Below are 17,863 nucleotides of genomic sequence, written 5' to 3' on the forward strand. Positions count from 1 at the left end.
ACACACATATATATATATATATATATATATATATATATATATATATATATACACACTTGTTACATGAAATGAATTCTGACCTGAGAGTTTTAAGGACACAGTGTGGACTCTTCAGTTCAGCAGAAAGTAGTTTCACTCCTGAATCCTGCAGGTTGTTGTTACTCAGGTCCAGCTCTCTCAGACTGGAGGACTGGGAGCTGAGAACTGAGGACAGAGCTTCACAGCTTCTCTCTGAGAGGCCACAGCCACTCAGTCTGAACAGGAAATAATAAATAAGAACATGGTAAAATGTTGAGTTTTAGTGAGACAGTATCAGTGTTTCAAACACTCCAAACTATTTTCAGTGTCATCTCCACATCTGCTTATATTGTCTTGAATACACCAGCCATTTCAAAGATATACTTAAATAACTACTGTGTTTACCAAAAACATATACACATGTCAAATACATCATAAATGAGATCAAATAAATGCAGTTTTCACAGAGAGACAGAGTGGTCAGGTCACTCAGTGTCTCCTGAAGCTGTGAGTTTTATGAATGTCACATGAACTATGCTGGAGTGTGGTTCAATGCCTCTTAGTGTCTAAATACTTTTGGCGTATGATCTCTGTAAGTCTTTCAAGCAAGAGCGTGTTTTAGCTGTGAATCAGTGAAATGATAAACTCAATCAGCATGTGTGTCTAAGTGTAACGCTGTCCATCGACTAATACACAGATGGAACATGTCACTTCACAGGGTTTCTTGGCCTGCTGCTTTTTGCGGTTGTAAATAAATGATTGAACCTAAATTATATTTCTCCCCAACATTGTCGGAGTCCACAGGAAGGACCCACTGGAGTAGGACCGTCTCTGTGAACCAGACCCCCTGGTTTACAAATCAAGCAGTGGATACCAACAAGCTCCCCATGTGGCTCAAACGTGTACTGCAGATAGAAATCTTAAATTAAGGAAAGGAAAGTCTACTAATTTATTTGGTGACCCAAATAAAATCCTCTCTGGGAATGACTGGTATATAATCTCTTGCTCCACTGCTGTTCAGTTCTAGACATGTTGTAAACGTGACAATAAATCATGACTAAATCAAGAATAAACATCCAGGTATCAAAGTCATATGACATCAAGCATAAATGAGGTTCTTCATCCTCATTATTCATGTTGTACAGGGGATGAATTAATCAAAATTACATTGAAAGAAAACAAGTTTGATAGCAAAAAAATCTGCAATTAAAAAAATGTATAGAAATATATGAATGATTTCATAACAAACATTCATCTGACCTCAGACTTTCCAGATTGCAGTGTGGACTCTCCAGTCCAGGTAACAGTAGCTTCACTCCTGAATCCTGCAGGTTGTTGTTACTCAGGTCCAGCTCTCTCAGACTGGAGGACTGGGAGCTGAGAACTGAGGACAGAGCTTCACAGCTTCTCTCTGAGAGGTTACAACCACTCAGCCTGGATAAAGAATAATGAGCAGAACAAGAAAATAACATTTCTATTTGGGTCAATAACAGCACATTTACTGCATCCTGAAGAAACGTCTCCACACTTACAGAGCTTTGTTGGAGGCTTTGACCACTGGCAGCAGCTTCAGAAGAGCCTCCTCTGAAGCAGAGTATTTCTTCAGGTCAAACACATCCAGATCTTTTTCTGATGACAGTAAGATGACGACCAGAGCTGACCACTGAGCAGGAGACAGTTTATCTGTTGAGAGACTTCCTGATCTCAGGGACTGTTGGATCTCCTCCACTAGAGAGCGATCGTTCAGTTCATTCAGACAGTGGAACAGATTGATGCTTCTCTCTGGAGACAGAGTCTCTTCAAACTTATTCTTGATGTAACCGACTGTTTCCTGATTTGTCTGTGAGATACTTCCTGTCTGTGTCTGCAGACCTCGTAGGAGATTCTGATTAGTCTTCAGTGAAAGACCCAAGAGGAAGCGGAGGAACAAGTCCAGATGTCCATTTGGACTCTGTAAGGCCTCATCCACAGCACTCTGGTAGAGATGTGCCTCATCAGATTGATGCTCTGCTGTTTTTTCTCCTGCCAGCAGATTGACTCCAGAGTTGATGAACGTCAGATGGACATGAAGAGCAGCCAGAAACTCCTGAACACTCAGATGAATGAAACAGAACACCTTGTCCTGGTACAGTCCACGCTCCTCTTTAAAGATTTCTGTGAACACTCCTGAGTACACTGAAGCTACTCTGATATCGATGCCACACTGTGTCAGGTCTAATTCATAGAAGATCAGGTTTCCTTTATGCAGCTGATCAAAAGCCAGTTTTCCCAGAGACTCAATCATCTTCCTGCTCTCTGGAGTCCAGTGTGGATCTGTCTCAGCTCCTCTATCATACTTGACCTTCTTCACTTTGGCCTGAACCACCAGGAAGTGGATGTACATCTCAGTCAGGGTCTTGGGCAGCTCTCCTCCCTCTCTGGTCTTCAACACTTTCTCCAGAACTGTAGCAGTGATCCAGCAGAAGACTGGGATGTGGCACATGATGTGGAGGCTTCGTGATGTCTTGATGTGGGAGATGATTCTGCTGGCCTGCTCCTCCTCTCTGAATCTCTTCCTGAAGTACTCCTCCTTCTGTGGGTCAGTGAACCCTCTGACCTCTGTCACCATGTCAACACACCCAGGAGGGATCTGATTGGCTGCTGCAGGTCGTGTGGTTATCCAGAGGCGAGCAGAGGGAAGCAGTTTCCCCCTGATGAGGTTTGTCAGCAGCACATCCACTGAGGTGGACTCTGTAACATCAGTCAGGATCTCAGTCTTGTTGAAGTCCAGAGGAAGTCGACACTCATCCAGACCGTCAAAGATGAACACAACCTGGAACTCTTCAAAGCTGCAGATTTCTTTGGTTTCAGTGAAGAAGTGATGAACAAGTTCCACCAAGCTGAACTTTTTCTCTTTCAGCACATTCAGCTCTCTGAAAGTGAATGGAAATGTGAACTGTATGTCCTGGTTGGCTTTGTCTTCAGCCCAGTCCAGAGTGAATTTCTGTGTTAAGACTGTTTTCCCGATGCCAGCCACTCCCTTTGTCATCACTGTTCTGATTGGTTTGTCTCTTCCAGGTGAAGGTTTACAGACGTCTTCTTGTCTGACTGTTGTTTCTGGTCTGTCTGGTTTCCTGGATGCTGTTTCAATCTGTCTGACCTCATGTTCATCATTGACCTCTGCAGTCCCTCCCTCTGTGATGTAGAGCTCTGTGTAGATCTGATTCAGAAGGGTTGGGTTTCCTGCTTTAGCGATCCCCTCAAACACACACTGGAACTTCTTCTGAAGGTTAGATTTGAGTTTACGCTGACAAACTGCAGCAAGATGTTCTAAATGAAGACACAACAAACAAGCTCATGAAATTATTTCTAAAGACAATGAGACAATTTCGTTCCCCTAAAGATTGTATATAAAAAACAAATTCATCATCATCAGAATTCAGTAAACGTCTCATTGATCCATCATGTTCAATCTTTAGAGAAATCCTCTTACTGCTCTGCAGACAGTCAGCCAGCTCCTCCTGCTTCATTCTCCTCAGGAAGTGAAGTGTGATCTTCAGAAATGCCTCTCTGCTGCTCCTCCTCTGCTCTTCATCCTCACCATCCAACACCTCCTCATCCTCCCTCTGACTCTCTGGGTAGCATTCTGGGTAATCTGAACTCAGAGCCTTCTGGATCTTCTTCAGCTCGTTCTTCACAAAACTGACAATGTTCTCCTCCAGCAGCTGGAACAGAATATTATGTGAATGACAACATTTAACATCATGGAGCCAAACATCAGATCCATGTTGGACAGATTCACCACTGGTCTGTAAATTGCAGCATGGAGATAATTGTGAATAGACTGGATGTAAAAGTAGTTGTTGTTCATGTACAGACCATAAATATGGAGTCCAGGTGTGTCTGATGCTGCTGGACAGACGGACCTCTGGGAACCTCTGAGCTCTCCTGGTCGACTCTGTGGAGGAATCATGAAGAATCAGTCACATTGTGTCTGTCCACTCAGAGACAAACACAAGCTGAAGGTCCTTTGAGTTAAAGTGTTGATGACATCATTGAATCAGATGGTTTCCTCTGACATCACGGTGTTGGTCGTACTGCTGATCCCACTGTGAATCAACAGTCAGTCAGTTTACTGGGTTGGTTCAGCAGCTTGTCTGGTTTAGTCCCTCCAGCCCTTATTGACCCGTTTAATACTGTGGACAGCGACACACAGCTAACACAAGCTAGCTGGACGCTAACTGTCCAGGGCAAACTGGTGAAGAGTCTCAATAAACTTGTATTCAATTCAGATTCCAAGATTGGCGAATGAAAAAAATATTCATCATGTCTTTTTGTTTATATTATTTCTGCAATAAATTTGAATCTGACACCAAAAGATTAAATACCAGTTTGTTTTTCGTACAAACTGATTTTGTGATTTTGATATTTAATTTGTCTGATTTGTGACCTGAAAGCCATTTATTGACTTTTTTGTGTTTTGCTTTCGGGTGATTAACGACACAACGGCCTAAATATAAAGATAATAATGAATTCATCATTTGTAAATATCAGCTATATTCATGTAGACGTGACTTGAAATGCTTAACGTCTGAGTTTCAAAGTGCTCCACGTAACTGTGAGCTTCACCGCTCACGCTCGCTCGGGGGGGGAGGGAAAGGAGGCAGGAAGCCGGCGCTGCTGCTTAATAAGAGTGCTTTATTGTCGGGCACGGGCAGAAAGTAAATGAAAGTAAGTAAAACAAAGGAACAGCCGTCACCCTGACGACTGTGGCTTGGGTTCTCGGTCCTTCTGCGGCCCGTTTCTGCTCCGGCCCGGCTCCCGGACCCAGCCTACTGCAAGAGGATCAAAACCAGGTCACAAGCATGCTTATATAGCTGATTGATTACCTGATTCTCCTGCTGTCTGAACACCGGCTGAGCCACTCCTCCCTCTCCTCCAGCAGCCGGCGCCCTAACCACACCCCACTGCCACATACCCCCACCGCCCGACTTAGGCCGGGATCCCGCCGGCCGCAAGCCCACTCCCCCCCCCCTCCACCGAGCGGGAGAGAAAGTCAGCCACGACCATGCGGTTACCCAGCCTATGGATCACCTTGAACCTGAAAGGCTGTAACGCCAGATACCAGCGAGTGATCCGCGCGTTGGCATCCTTCATGCGGTGGAGCCATTGCAGCGGGGCATGGTCCGACCAGAGGGTGAATGAGCGCCCCAGGAGGTAATAGCGGAGGGCGCCGACCGCCCACCGTATGGCGAGGCACTCCTTTTCCACCGTACTGTAGTTCACCTCCCGCTGAGCCAGCTTCCGGCTAATGTACAGTACGGGGCGGTCGGCCCCCTCCACCTCCTGAGACAAAACGGCTCCCACCCCACTGTTCGAGGCGTCGGTCTGCAGGATGAAAGGGAGAGAAAAGTTAGGAGTGTACAAGAGTGGCTCCCCACAGAGGGCTTGTTTTACCCTCTCAAACGCCAGCTGGCACGGCTCCGTCCACTGGACCGGATCTGAGGCACCCTTTCGGGTCAGGTCGGTTAGGGGGCTGGTCAGCTCCGAGAAGGCCGGGATGAACCTCCTATAGTAACCGGCCAGCCCCAGAAACCTCCTGACCTCTTTTTTTGTCTTGGGTATTGGGCAGGCCACAACCGCTGCGGTCTTTTGTACCTGTGGCCGCACCTGCCCGCCCCCCAAGTGGTACCCCAAATACCGTACCTCCCTCCGTCCAACTGCACACTTCTTCGGGTTCGTGTAAAAGCGAGCCGTGCCCAGCCGATCCAGGAGTTCGTCAACCCGGGGCATTGGATAGGCATCGAATTTGGACACCTCGTTGACCCTGCGGTAGTCCACACAGAACCGTATTGACCCGTCGGACTTGCGAACCAGCACAATGGGGCAACACCAGTCACTGTTGGACTCCTCGATTACCCCCATCTCCAACATGGCCTGAAGCTCCGCCCGGACAATTTTCCTCTTGTGTTCCGGCAGCCGATAGGGTCGTGACCGCACTGTCACCCCCGGGGATGTTTCAATGTTGTGGTGTATGAGGCTGGTGCGCCCTGGCAGGGGAGAGAACACATCAGCAAAACGCCGCTGCAACGAGGCCACATCTGCCCTCTGGCTCGGTGAGAGATGGTCATCAACGGGGACCGGCGCTGACTGGTTTGAGTTAGCCACCTCCGGCCCCAACTCATCCCTCTCGATCACCGTGGTAGCCAGGGAGACAGCCGTCACCTCCCTCCATGCTTTAAGGAGGTTGAGGTGGTAAATTTGTGTGGCCCCGCCCCGGTCAGAACGCACCACTTCATAGTCAACCTCCCCCACTCGCCGTGTGACCACAAAGGGCCCTTGCCACTTGGCGAGCAATTTGGAGCTAGATGATGGGAGCAATACGAGCACTTTATCTCCCGGTGAAAACTGTCGAAGTTTTGCCCCCCTGTTGTACAGCCGCTGTTGACGTTCCTGGGCCTGAAGCAAATTCTCCCGTGATAACCGACCCAGTGAATGGAGTTTTGCTCTCAGGTCCAGGACGTGCTGCACCTCGTTTTTGCTGGTGCTTGGACCCGTCTCCCAGCTTTCCTTAACCAGGTCCAAGACACCCCGTGGTTTCCTGCCAAACAGGAGTTCAAAGGGAGAAAATCCCGTGGAGGCCTGGGGCACCTCCCGTACTGCAAACAACAGAGGGTCCAACCATTTATCCCAATTACGGCTATCCTTGTGCACAAACTTACGAATCATGTTCTTTAGTGTCTTGTTAAACCGCTCCACCAGCCCGTCAGTCTGGGGATGGTACACACTAGTCCGGATTGAATGGACGCCCAATAATTCATAGAGTTCGCGTAGTGTACGTGACATGAATGACGTGCCCTGATCAGTCAGAATCTCTTTCGGGATCCCAACTCGGGAGATAACTTGAAACAGTGCCTGCGCAATGCTCTTTGCAGAAATATTACGCAGGGGCACCGCCTCGGGATAGCGCGTTGCATAGTCCACAAGGACTATCACAAAGCGATATCCCCGTGCGCTCCGGTCTAATGGCCCGATGAGGTCCATGGCAATTCTATCAAACGGGACCTCAATTAGTGGTAACGGGCGCAATGGCGCTTTTGGGGTGGCCGGGGGGTTGACTAACTGACATTCGCGGCAGGAAGCACACCACCGACTTACATCCGCCCGAATGCCCGGCCAGTAAAACTGGGCCATGACCCGGTTCAGTGTTTTGTCAAACCCGAGGTGACCCGCCATGGGGTTGTGATGAGCCGCCTGGAAGATGGTTTCCCGACGGCTCTTCGGCACCAACAACTGAGTGAGTTCTTCTCCTGTCCGAGCGTCACGACTCGCTCTGTATAACCTGTCCCTAATAACAACAAAATAGGGGTGAGTGAGCGCTGTGCTAGGGTGGACCTGCATGCGACCATCAATTTTCATCACTTGGTCGAACGCATGGCGGAGGGTCTCATCCCGAGACTGCTCCAGTGGAAAATCTTCCATGGGGGCTATCGTCGGGGCCGCCGGAGCCAGCGGTGCGGGCCCCCTCGGCCCGCGCCCCCCCCAGCTGCGTCAGGAGGTGGCACCCCCGCCTCACCGCTAAGCACTGCACACCACTCACATTCCCCTGACTTACGTGACCGCGCCCTCAGAGTTTCCCCCGCTAAACTAGCAAACCCCGGCCAATTCGTGCCCAAGATTAGAGGGTGCGTGAGGCGAGTACTAACTCCAGCCCTGACAGACCCAAATGGAGGTGGACGAGGGTAATCCGGCGACGAACTGCTCCAGCGCCACCTGTCCAACGATGTCCTCAGCGGAGTTTGTGCCCGGCTGTAGCCAGCGCCCCGCTGCGTCGAGGAGCCGCCGCGCGTAGGAGAAGGGGCGGCCGGCCTCCTCGAACGAGAGCCCCCTGAACCGCCGTCGGTGTCCCTCTGGCGTGCTGCCTAGTCGGTCCAGGATGGCTCTCTTCAGTTGCGCGAAGTTAGAGCGCGAGGCCGCCGGCAGGCTGTGCGCGGCCAGCTGCGCCACGCCGGTGAGCAGGGGGAGAAGCCGGACCGCCCTCTCCTCCTCCGGCCACCCACACGCCTCCGCCGTGCCCTCGAAGATGTCCAGGTAGGCCTCCGGATCATCCTCCGCGGTCATCCGTTGGAGGGCAATCGGCGGAGGCCGGCCCCGACTGGACTCCGGATCGGGGACCGGGGCGCCCTGGGTGGCCGGGCGCTGCAGCAGCTCCCGCAGGAGAGCACGATCGTCCCGCTGTGCCGCCGCGATGTCCGCCAGTGCCTGCGACTGCTGCCGCTGGAGCGCGGTGGTGCTCTCCTGCATCGCAGCGAGGTGCTGGAGGGCCAGCGACAGCGGCGTCTGCCCTTCCATGTCCCTTTTCAGGCGCCAGAATGTGAGCTTCACCGCTCACGCTCGCTCGGGGGGGGGAGGGAAAGGAGGCAGGAAGCCGGCGCTGCTGCTTAATAAGAGTGCTTTATTGTCGGGCACGGGCAGAAAGTAAATGAAAGTAAGTAAAACAAAGGAACAGCCGTCACCCTGACGACTGTGGCTTGGGTTCTCGGTCCTTCTGCGGCCCGTCTCTGCTCCGGCCCGGGTCCCGGACCCAGCCTACTGCAAGAGGATCAGAACCAGGTCACAAGCATGCTTATATAGCTGATTGATTACCTGATTCTCCTGCTGTCTGAACACCGGCTGAGCCACTCCTCCCTCTCCTCCAGCAGCTGGCGCCCTAACCACACCCCACTGCCACAGTAACTTTAGACGTATTTGTAACACTTTATTATTTGTTGCATATTTAATAAATATTGTAAAACAGTAAAATGTTCTGCCTTCAGTTCATATCTTTGTCTCAAGTGTTTGAACTATATTTAAGAGATCAGAAAATAAATTATTTGTTTTAATATATTTTATATCTAATCGGCTGATATATCAGTTTTTTACTCTTCATATGGGTTTGGGTACCGGCCCCATGAGGTCCGGATGGGTCAGGCCCTTGTAACGTCAGATATAACACACAGCCCTTCCTCTCCTCAGCAGCAGGGTCAGATTTCAGCAGGAGGTGAGTCACTGCTGTTTGTCCACAGGAGGAACACTGTCCTGTCAGAGTTGTTTAGGGACGGACATGAAGAAATGTGAACCTGTCCTTTAATACTAATCCTGCTCTGACCTCCATCATCACTCTGAGAACATGAAGACCATCAGGACAACTGGTCAGACTGGATTTAATGAGGACAGACATCAACAGAGAGCAACAGGACAACAACTTACTGTCTGTCTGACACATGTGCTTGTTTGAAATGAATGATCTCATCCTTTGACCGGTCACTCTTGAAGGACACACAGCTGGGCTCAGGTCCAGGTTCAGGTCCAGGTCCAGTAGAGGCTGGTCTCCTGTTGCACAGAGAAGAAGACCACCAGAGATGTTAATTCACTTTCTTGTCTTCAGACACAGAAGCTTCTGTCCATAAAATAGTGGAAAACATCAGGAATAAACCTTCAGAGAATATTGGACCAAACTAATTCAATGAAGTGAAATGAAGAGTTGAAGACTGGTTCTATTGGGCAGCTTTCTAAAGTGAGAAGATACATTTAAGTGAAGAAGAACGAAGCTGAAAATAAACATCAGGTTTCAAAAAACATCTTTCTCCACAGTTAAAACATGAATCAGTCACATATTAATGTTATTAACAGCTCACCTCTTTACAGCAGGAGCTGGTTGTGCTTTAAACTCCATGTAACGACCCATTGAGTCGTCACTCTTGCAGGACACACAGCTGGGCTCAGGTCCAGGTCCAGGTCCAAGTCCAGGTCCAGGTCCAGGTCCAGGTCCTGGTCCTGGTCCAGGTCCTGGTCCAGGTCCAGGTTCAGGTCCAGGTCCAGTGGTTTTAGAGGGAGGGCCTCCCTCCTCTCTGTCCTCACACTGATTCATGCTGCTCAACTCACACACACTTTCATCTGGAGAGGAAACACAAATCATTCATCTGCACATCAACTGAAATCAGCCTTTGGGTCAGAAACACTCTTGAAGGACAAAATGTCTGAAAGTCGACTTCCTCTTCTAACATTTAAACTCAGAGCACATTATTCCACAACTCACTGACTCTATTAATACATATTTCACTAAATGGCTGCTACAGGACATCAAACCAAAACTAAATCATGTCATTAAATCATTTGTATTCTGTTTTTTACTGTTCTCTACTAATAAAGTCGCTCACAGCAGTGACGTGAAATCTGGAGACAAATGTGAAAATGTCTTCTGACAGGAAAGAGACAGTGGACTGATCCAGGACCTGTCTTCACTGATCTGCAGGAAGGACAGTGATGTCATCAGTCTGAGTTCTATTTTTAAAAAAAAGACTTCTGTCACACAGTAACACCAGTGACTCCAGAGGACGATCTCTCATTATATGTTTCATAATATTTATTTCTAAGTAAACATTATGACATTTTAAAGGGTATAAAAACAGTCCCTGTCCTTCTGTACATGACTGTGGAGACTTTCTGTGGAGCTTGGAGTGTTAAATAACTGATTAAACACAAATACTGACAAGTTGATTTAACCAAGAGGCAGAAATTGTTCTAATAACCTGTTGTGTTATTATAAAATATGACAGTCTCAGGTGTGTTCAGGTGGGTTTTGTCTGTAGAGGTTATGACGTCTCTCACTGACGTCACGTCTCCTGTCAGAACATCAGCTGCTGGACTTGGATCAGTCCACTAGATGACGTCATGACGCTGTGGTGGAGTCAACACACACGTTTCTCTGATATCTTTTAATCTGAAAGAGTCAATCTGGTCATCTGTTGTTTATTTAAAACATTTATCTGCAGAGTAAAAATGAGAATCTCTTCCTCTGAGAAGTAATCAGGAGCAGAAGTACTCAAGTAACGTAACGGGCACTTTAAGTACTGACACTGAGAGCCGACGTGTTCTTGCTGACTGCTGCTCAGTGATGAAGTTATATTTGTATTAATTAAATAAAGCTTCAGACTCCTGGATGTCCTCTTACTGCCTCCTCATCAGTCCTGGACTGTAAATACAACCACAGATTATTCACCGACACCAACAGCTGCTCTGCAGCCGCGTTTAGTGCGTCACACAGCGGGAGAGCGGCGGCTCGTCTCGGCCTCCTCCACAGGCTCATTCAGGAAGACACTAAATGGCGGATGTGTGTCCGGACGCTCCGAGTTTAAACTCGTGAGTTTGGAGAAATAAACAACCGAGCTTCAGTTTTTGTGCTGTTTCCGGTGTAACAATGAAAAGTAGAGCTCGTGTTAGCGAGTCGAACATGTCAGATTCATTACATTACCTTCAGCTGGAGGTTCAGACGGAGAAAACTACCTGCGACACACCTGTCAGAGAAGTGAAACTCAACTTTGAACAGGAACCAGGTGTGACTGTGAAACACACCTGTGGACTGTCAGTCAATGACGTTGTGGGAAAGTCGCTGTTTAAAGGAGCAATCCGTAGTTCTGTCAAAAAGCATTTTAATCTGAAGAGAGAGATTTTAACAATCTGTCTTTGTCTCATGACTGAATAAACTGAAGAAACACACTAAAGGACAACACCATTCATACTGTTTGACTGTGTTTATATGTGGCGGACCCTGCCACCTATCTAGCTTCAAACAGTGTTCTGGGACCTTATTGTCCTCTGAGAACAGCTGGTTTATTCACTGATTGAATAAAAAGTGTATTTTTACCTCATTAATATTTTAAATGTTAAAATTCTGAGTTTGAATTCATACAAAACTACAGAGTGCATCTTCAGTGTGAGTATGTATAATTAAATCCTTAAATAAATGAACAGTTGATGATGCAGTTTGAACTTTTCCTTCTTTTCACATTTGCATGAACGATTGTTGGACTTCAACACTCGAAGATGGAACAAATCTCACACGAGTTCCACAGTGCAACTCTGCACCGCTGAGCTCTGTAACAGTGGTAATCCACCAGTCACCTCACTTTTGATGGATAAAGCTGACAGATTTATTTGTTTTGCTGCAGCAAATAGGACAACCGTTAAATGAAAGTATAAATAAATAACATTATACATGGATAGATAAATGAATGAGTATAATTACACACACCTTTGTAATGTAGCCTTGCGACTCGGGAGTAAAGTGTCTATTTCAACCCAGCCTGGAAAAATGAAAACAAAAGACTAAACAGAAAAGTATAACTGAACTGATGTGATGTGTGCGATGACTGGAGCGTGTGTTCTTTGTGTTTTTTGACTTCTTAATTAATGATTTATTGTAAACAAAGGTCGAAATAAACAGGTGTTACTGCGACTATGAAGCAGAAACACTGAGGCTGAACTATGAGATGTGTTGAGATGTGCCTAATAGCTAAACATACATTACGTGATTCACTGAGTGGCTTGTCAGTGAAATGTTCAGAGTAAATTACAATTAATTTCCAGTTTGGTTCAGACTAGAGCCTTGTTTTATTATTCAAAAGTGTAATACAATATTAATAAACAGGGAAGTTTAGTTTTTTGTCTTTTCTGAGACCAAATCAGCTGAGGAAACCTGCACAATTTAATATTTCTAAGTTCAACTTCCTTCAACTTCAATAGATGCAAAGATAATCACATCATCAGAGATGTTATCAGAGCCCAGATGCTTTAATTTTGCTAAGAATAACCATTTTATTATTTTATCTTCCTGTCCTCTTTAACGTCCGTCTAGGTTGATGTCCTGTAGAGAAACTCAGAAAACTGAACACAACAGAGTTGCAGCCAGCAGGGGGCAGCCTCACACTGTGCAGTACAGGGTTACACTGTTAGTGACGTCACCACTCAAGATTTCTGGGTATTGAAGTTCAAATCAAAAAGGAAACTACCTCCCAGAGGTTAAGCCTTCGTAAACAAGAAGAAAAAGATTATAAAGCACAGCAGATTTTTCATGTATGTGAAATAAAATGTTGTGTGAATCAGAGTCTCTTTGCTCTAAACACACGGCTCCTTTTATGCTTAAAGGTTTAAATAGAAACAAAATGTATGAAAAGCCACAAAATGCTGGAGAACAGAATTACTCTTCAACAGCCAGATGAGTTTCTGACCTATATTCGTATAGGTATTATTTATATAAATCTTTTAAAAGCTTACTTTAATCTCAATCTAAAAATACTCCCTCACAACACTAATAAAAATCAATATAAATGAAGATAAATTTAAAAAACAAAACTGAAGACATAAAATGGAAACAGACAAATCATTCGAGTCAGCATGTCTCAATTTATTTTCTGTCAAGTTGCAAAACATCAAAACTGATTTGAGGTCATTTGAAAACAAAGAAATAACAACTACCAATAGATGTGATATGAGAATAATTGATATTAAGGGTAAAACATACGTGTAGACTTTAACACCCAACAAAATTATCCAGTTTGTTTAACTTCAGTAACACATGGCCAATGTCAATGCAACACAGTTCAGTAACATGTTTCTGTTGTGTTTATTCTGTCATTATGTCACAACGTCTTGTGCATTTTCAACACAAAGGTTTGACGATGATGACGCATGATGATGATCATAACAGCTGCACACTGACTTGTGGCTGGTGATTGATGACTGCAGCTCTCTACAGCATGTATTTATTTAAAAAAAAAAAAAAACCCATCCATTTCTAAAATATAAGATCTAAGACATCTTTTAAAGTAAAAAATATATAATAATAATCAACTTTATTTCTATAGCACTTTTAAAAACAAGGTTTACAAAGTGCTTTGACAGAACAAAGCAAGAATACAATTTACAATTACAAAGGACGATATAAGAGATTGAGTGAATTTGATTGAATTGATTAAATGATTGAAATAACAGAGGTAATGATACAAAATTGGAAGGATCTAAGGCTGCGAGCTGGCTCATAGGGAAATAAAATATCTGTAATATAGCTCGGAGCCAGACCTGAGCGTGCTTTAAAAGTGATCAGTAAAATCTTAAAATCAATTCTAAAACAGACAGGGAGCCAGTGGAGGGAAGCCAACACTGGAGTGATGTGTTGACGTCTGTTAAAACCAGTTAGAAGCCTAGCTGCTGAATTCTAAACCAGTTGGAGGCGAGAGAGAGATTTTTGATTTATGCTGGAGAGAAAAGAGTTGCAGTAATCTAGTCTGGAAAAGATAAATGTGTGAATGACTTTTTCCAGATCGGGGGGTGTGAGCATGTGTCTTATTCTCGAAACGGAGCGTAGTTGATAGAAGCAGGACTGGACCAGTTTATTGACATGAGGGATGAAAGTCAGCTCTGAATCAAAAAGTACACAGAGGTTTCTACTTTCTCTAAAACTTTGGATAAAAACGGAAGTTTGGAGATTGGCCTGAAATTGTTAAGAACATAAGACTACATACAGGAATTAAGGAATGGACCTGAACATTTTCGTTTCTTTTATCGTTTGGCCTCAATAGATTTGTTCTAACTGTTGGTTTTGTCATCTATATGTTCACACAGACAGCAAATAACACACAACAAAAAACAACATTTTTCAGAAGAAGGTACATTTTTCTGAGCTTTTGTACCACAAGCGAAGGCATCAACCAATCATGTTGTGCAAAACAGACGTCACATCACAATTCATGAGAATGTCGGACCTGTTGTTTGTTTTTCTTTGTCCTCATCCTGTATTATATGACAAAGGACACAAAGTTATAAAGACGTACATACATGACTATTCATGAATGCTCATCTCAAACTGTTCCATATTGTTTCGCCATGACCAATTTATGCACACTGAGTTGTGCCGAGCCGCACTCAATGTGGACCCCCTCTGGATCGCTTAACTGTTCTCAACTTATGTCTGTGCAGGACACCAGGGAGAAGGATGTTTTTTTAAGTATGGTTCTCATTACAGATTTCTTGTACTGCTGTAGCTTCAATCTTTTAAGTTTCAGTTTCCACGTCACTAGTGTTACTGCTCAGCTGAGTCGATTCTACAAGCCCTGTTAGTGCTGGAGTGTGAGGACAGTTACTTTCCTACAGAGAACAAAGACACACTGAGCAACCAGATTTGAAATGGAACTCAAACCCAAATCCAGGATAAAGAGGTTCAGTGAATGTGGTGTTGAAGGTGTGGAGGTGGATCAGTGAGTCAGAGGAGACTCTGTAGAAGGACAGAGTGCCAGCAGGACAGTCCACATACACTGCTACTCTACCAGAGGAGGAGGAGGAGGAGGAGGAGGAGGAGGAGGAGGAGGAGGAGATGGACACGGATGTTGCGCGGTTGTTGTGCCACACAGCATAACAATCACCATCATAGCACTCCAGACCCCAAGACTGATAGTTTGCTCCAAATAAACAGTCCTCCTTTTTTCCTCTCCTCCTGATTCCTCTGTAACTCACTGATATATGAGTTTCTCCAGTCAACTTGACCTCCCAGTAACAGCGACCAGTCAGACCAGTTCTACACAGCAGCTGAGGATACAAGGTCTCAAATCTCTCTGGATGATCAGGATATGACTGATCCTCCTCCACACGTGTCATCTTCCTGTTGTTGTCAGACAGTTTGATGTCTCTGCTGACTGTGTTTGTGTCGACTGTGAGCTCACAGGAATCTGATGGAGAGAAAAAGACACAACACAGCTGCAGTTATTAATGTGTCATCATCAGTGTGATGATGACATCACAGATGTGAACGAGTGATGTCACAGTGTTTTGATGAATGACAGTAAAAAGACACTCACACTTCCTCAGACCTGGTGTCAACCATCGGACTCCAGCAGGCTCCACCCTGAAAGGAGGAGGGGGGTCAGAGCAGCACATCCTCTTTCAGCATGCAAACATGGACATGACAAAACTCTTAGATTGAGTTTTAAGTAGAGATCGATCAGATCGATCGGCAACCGATCGCAATCGGCCGATAATGCCCCTATCGGTTTTGATCGGAGTTCTCAAAATAGATCAAAGCAGGCCGATCAGATGATGTTTCAATATAGAGACAGTGCACTGACTGCATGCAGGGTGGGAATTTCACGGCGGCAATGGCGGCCACCTGCACTTTGGCCTTGATGCAGCTTGAAAAAAAAACCTCTCATCGTACGGCCACAGTGTCCTCTGTGCCCCTGGCCCGGTCAGCGTAGCAGGCTTGCCCTGAATTACAGCCACCTGAGTGCACAGTAGTCACTCACAGTAACTTCAGTGAGTCCGCGGTTCGCGCAGGTGGAGTCTCATCATCACGATGATCTCACGTGAAAGCCTCTCAAACAGCAGCAGCGTCTCAAAACAGAAGAACGAAACTTACAGCACAGCGAGCGAGCGCAGCCGGTTTTGGAGAGGGGGTTGTAGCTGATTCTGTGGTCTGTCCAGGGACCATGGTCTCTGGCACGGACCAGTGGTCACTACCACTAGGGGCGCTAGAAACACTGGTCGCGACCAGCTCCTCAGTGGTCGCGACCAGTTGCTCTGTGGCACAGACCAGTGGTCACAACCACTAGGGGCGCTAAAGATACTGGTCCTGACCAGCTCCTCAGTGATCTGCCCTGTGGTCCCTGTGGTCTGTGAAGCGGCTTTAGTATTTTCTCCCCTTTCCGGTCGTTTTGGCAGCACTGTTAGCTGGATAAATGTCAGAGATCATAATCTTTTGTCTATAAAATACACTATATCAGAAATATCATGATTAATATTGTTATTATCATTGATTATGAAGATCTGTGTGGTCAGGACCAGCTGGTCTGTGGCAGGGACCAGTGGTCACTACCACTAGGGGCGCTAAAAACACTGGTCGCGACCAGTGGCACAGTGGTCATGACCAGCTCCTCAGTGGTCATGACCAGCTGGTCTCTGGCACAGACCAGTGGTCACTACCACTAGGGGCGCTAAAGATACTGGTCCTGACCAGCTCCTCAGTGATCGGCCCTGTGGTCCCTGTGGTCTGTGAAGGGCTTTTATTATTTTCTCTTCTTTCCGGTCGTTTTGGCAGCACTGTTAGCTGGATAAATGTCAGAGATCATTATCCTTTGTCTATAAAATACACCATATCAGAATTATTATGATTAATATTGTTATTATCATTGATTATGAAGATCTGTGTGGTCAGGACCAGCTGGTCTGCGGCAGGGACCAGTGGTCACTACCACTAGGGGCGCTAAAAACACTGGTCACGACCAGTGGCACAGTGGTCATGACCAGCTGCTCTGTGATCTCTTCTGTTGTTTGGACCAGTTGAGTGATCTGTGGAGTGTTTGTTTCTTTGTATTTATTTTTAACACAACTTTTCCCTTTTCTCACTGTGTTAGCAGAATAGCCTAAATGTGAGAAGCCGTTTGTCTATCCAATGTTATTGATTACTATTAATAGAAATCATAATAACAATGATTAAATTGTTATTATTAGTCGTAGTTGTATGAGTAGTACTTTCATTGTAGCTGATTCCGTGGTCTGTCCAGGGACCATGGTCTCTTGCACGGACCAGTGGTCACTACCACTAGGGGTGCTAGAGACACTGATCTGTCCTGTGGTCCTCGTCATCTGCTTGTTGTCTTACTGAGTGGTCTTTGGAGTAGTTATTGTACATTTAATACACCTTTTCCCTTTTCTCATTGTGTTGGCAACACTGTGCTGAATAAATGTAAAAATAAATAAATACAAATAATTATCTTTTGTCTGTCAAATATTATTGATCTTTACAATTAATGGAAATCATTATAGAATAGAACAGAAATAGCTTTATTTTCCCTGAGGGGAAATTTGCCTTGGGCACAGTGCTACAATTTGTTGCTTCACAGAAACAAGCATACCTCAACAACAGACAGACATAAAAACAATTATAAAATCAACATTAAAACATCTCAAAACATGGAAGACACTATACATTTTAACACTGACAATGTGGCAGCTTAATTTTAGTTCTGTTGTTCAACAGCTTGATAGAAGTCGGGAT

At 45.7% G+C, this 17,863-nt stretch overlaps 1 protein-coding gene and 1 long non-coding RNA gene across 2 annotated transcripts in view; both read right to left on the reverse strand.

Moving 5' to 3' along the window:
• Window positions 1-3,908: 3,908 nt before the first annotated feature.
• On the reverse strand, window positions 3,909-9,843 carry LOC115577367 (uncharacterized). Its single transcript, XR_003983094.1, has 3 exons — window positions 9,675-9,843; window positions 9,247-9,369; window positions 3,909-3,955 (listed from the first exon to the last, which is right to left on the reverse strand). It is a non-coding gene; the product is annotated as an uncharacterized LOC115577367 (long non-coding RNA).
• A 3,353-nt stretch (window positions 9,844-13,196) lies between these two features.
• Window positions 13,197-17,863, reverse strand: part of LOC115576534 (NACHT, LRR and PYD domains-containing protein 12-like) — a 46,670-nt gene continuing 42,003 nt past the window's right edge. Inside the window, exons 11-12 of the mRNA XM_030409063.1 lie at window positions 15,669-15,715; window positions 13,197-15,539 (exon numbers count right to left, since the gene is read on the reverse strand). Coding sequence (XP_030264923.1) covers window positions 14,962-15,539; window positions 15,669-15,715 — 625 coding nt within the window. The 3' untranslated portion in view covers window positions 13,197-14,961. The remainder of the gene's footprint in view (window positions 15,540-15,668; window positions 15,716-17,863) is intronic.

Source organism: Sparus aurata, chromosome 24, assembly GCF_900880675.1.
Source record: "Sparus aurata chromosome 24, fSpaAur1.1, whole genome shotgun sequence".
Lineage (NCBI taxonomy): Eukaryota > Metazoa > Chordata > Actinopteri > Spariformes > Sparidae > Sparus > Sparus aurata.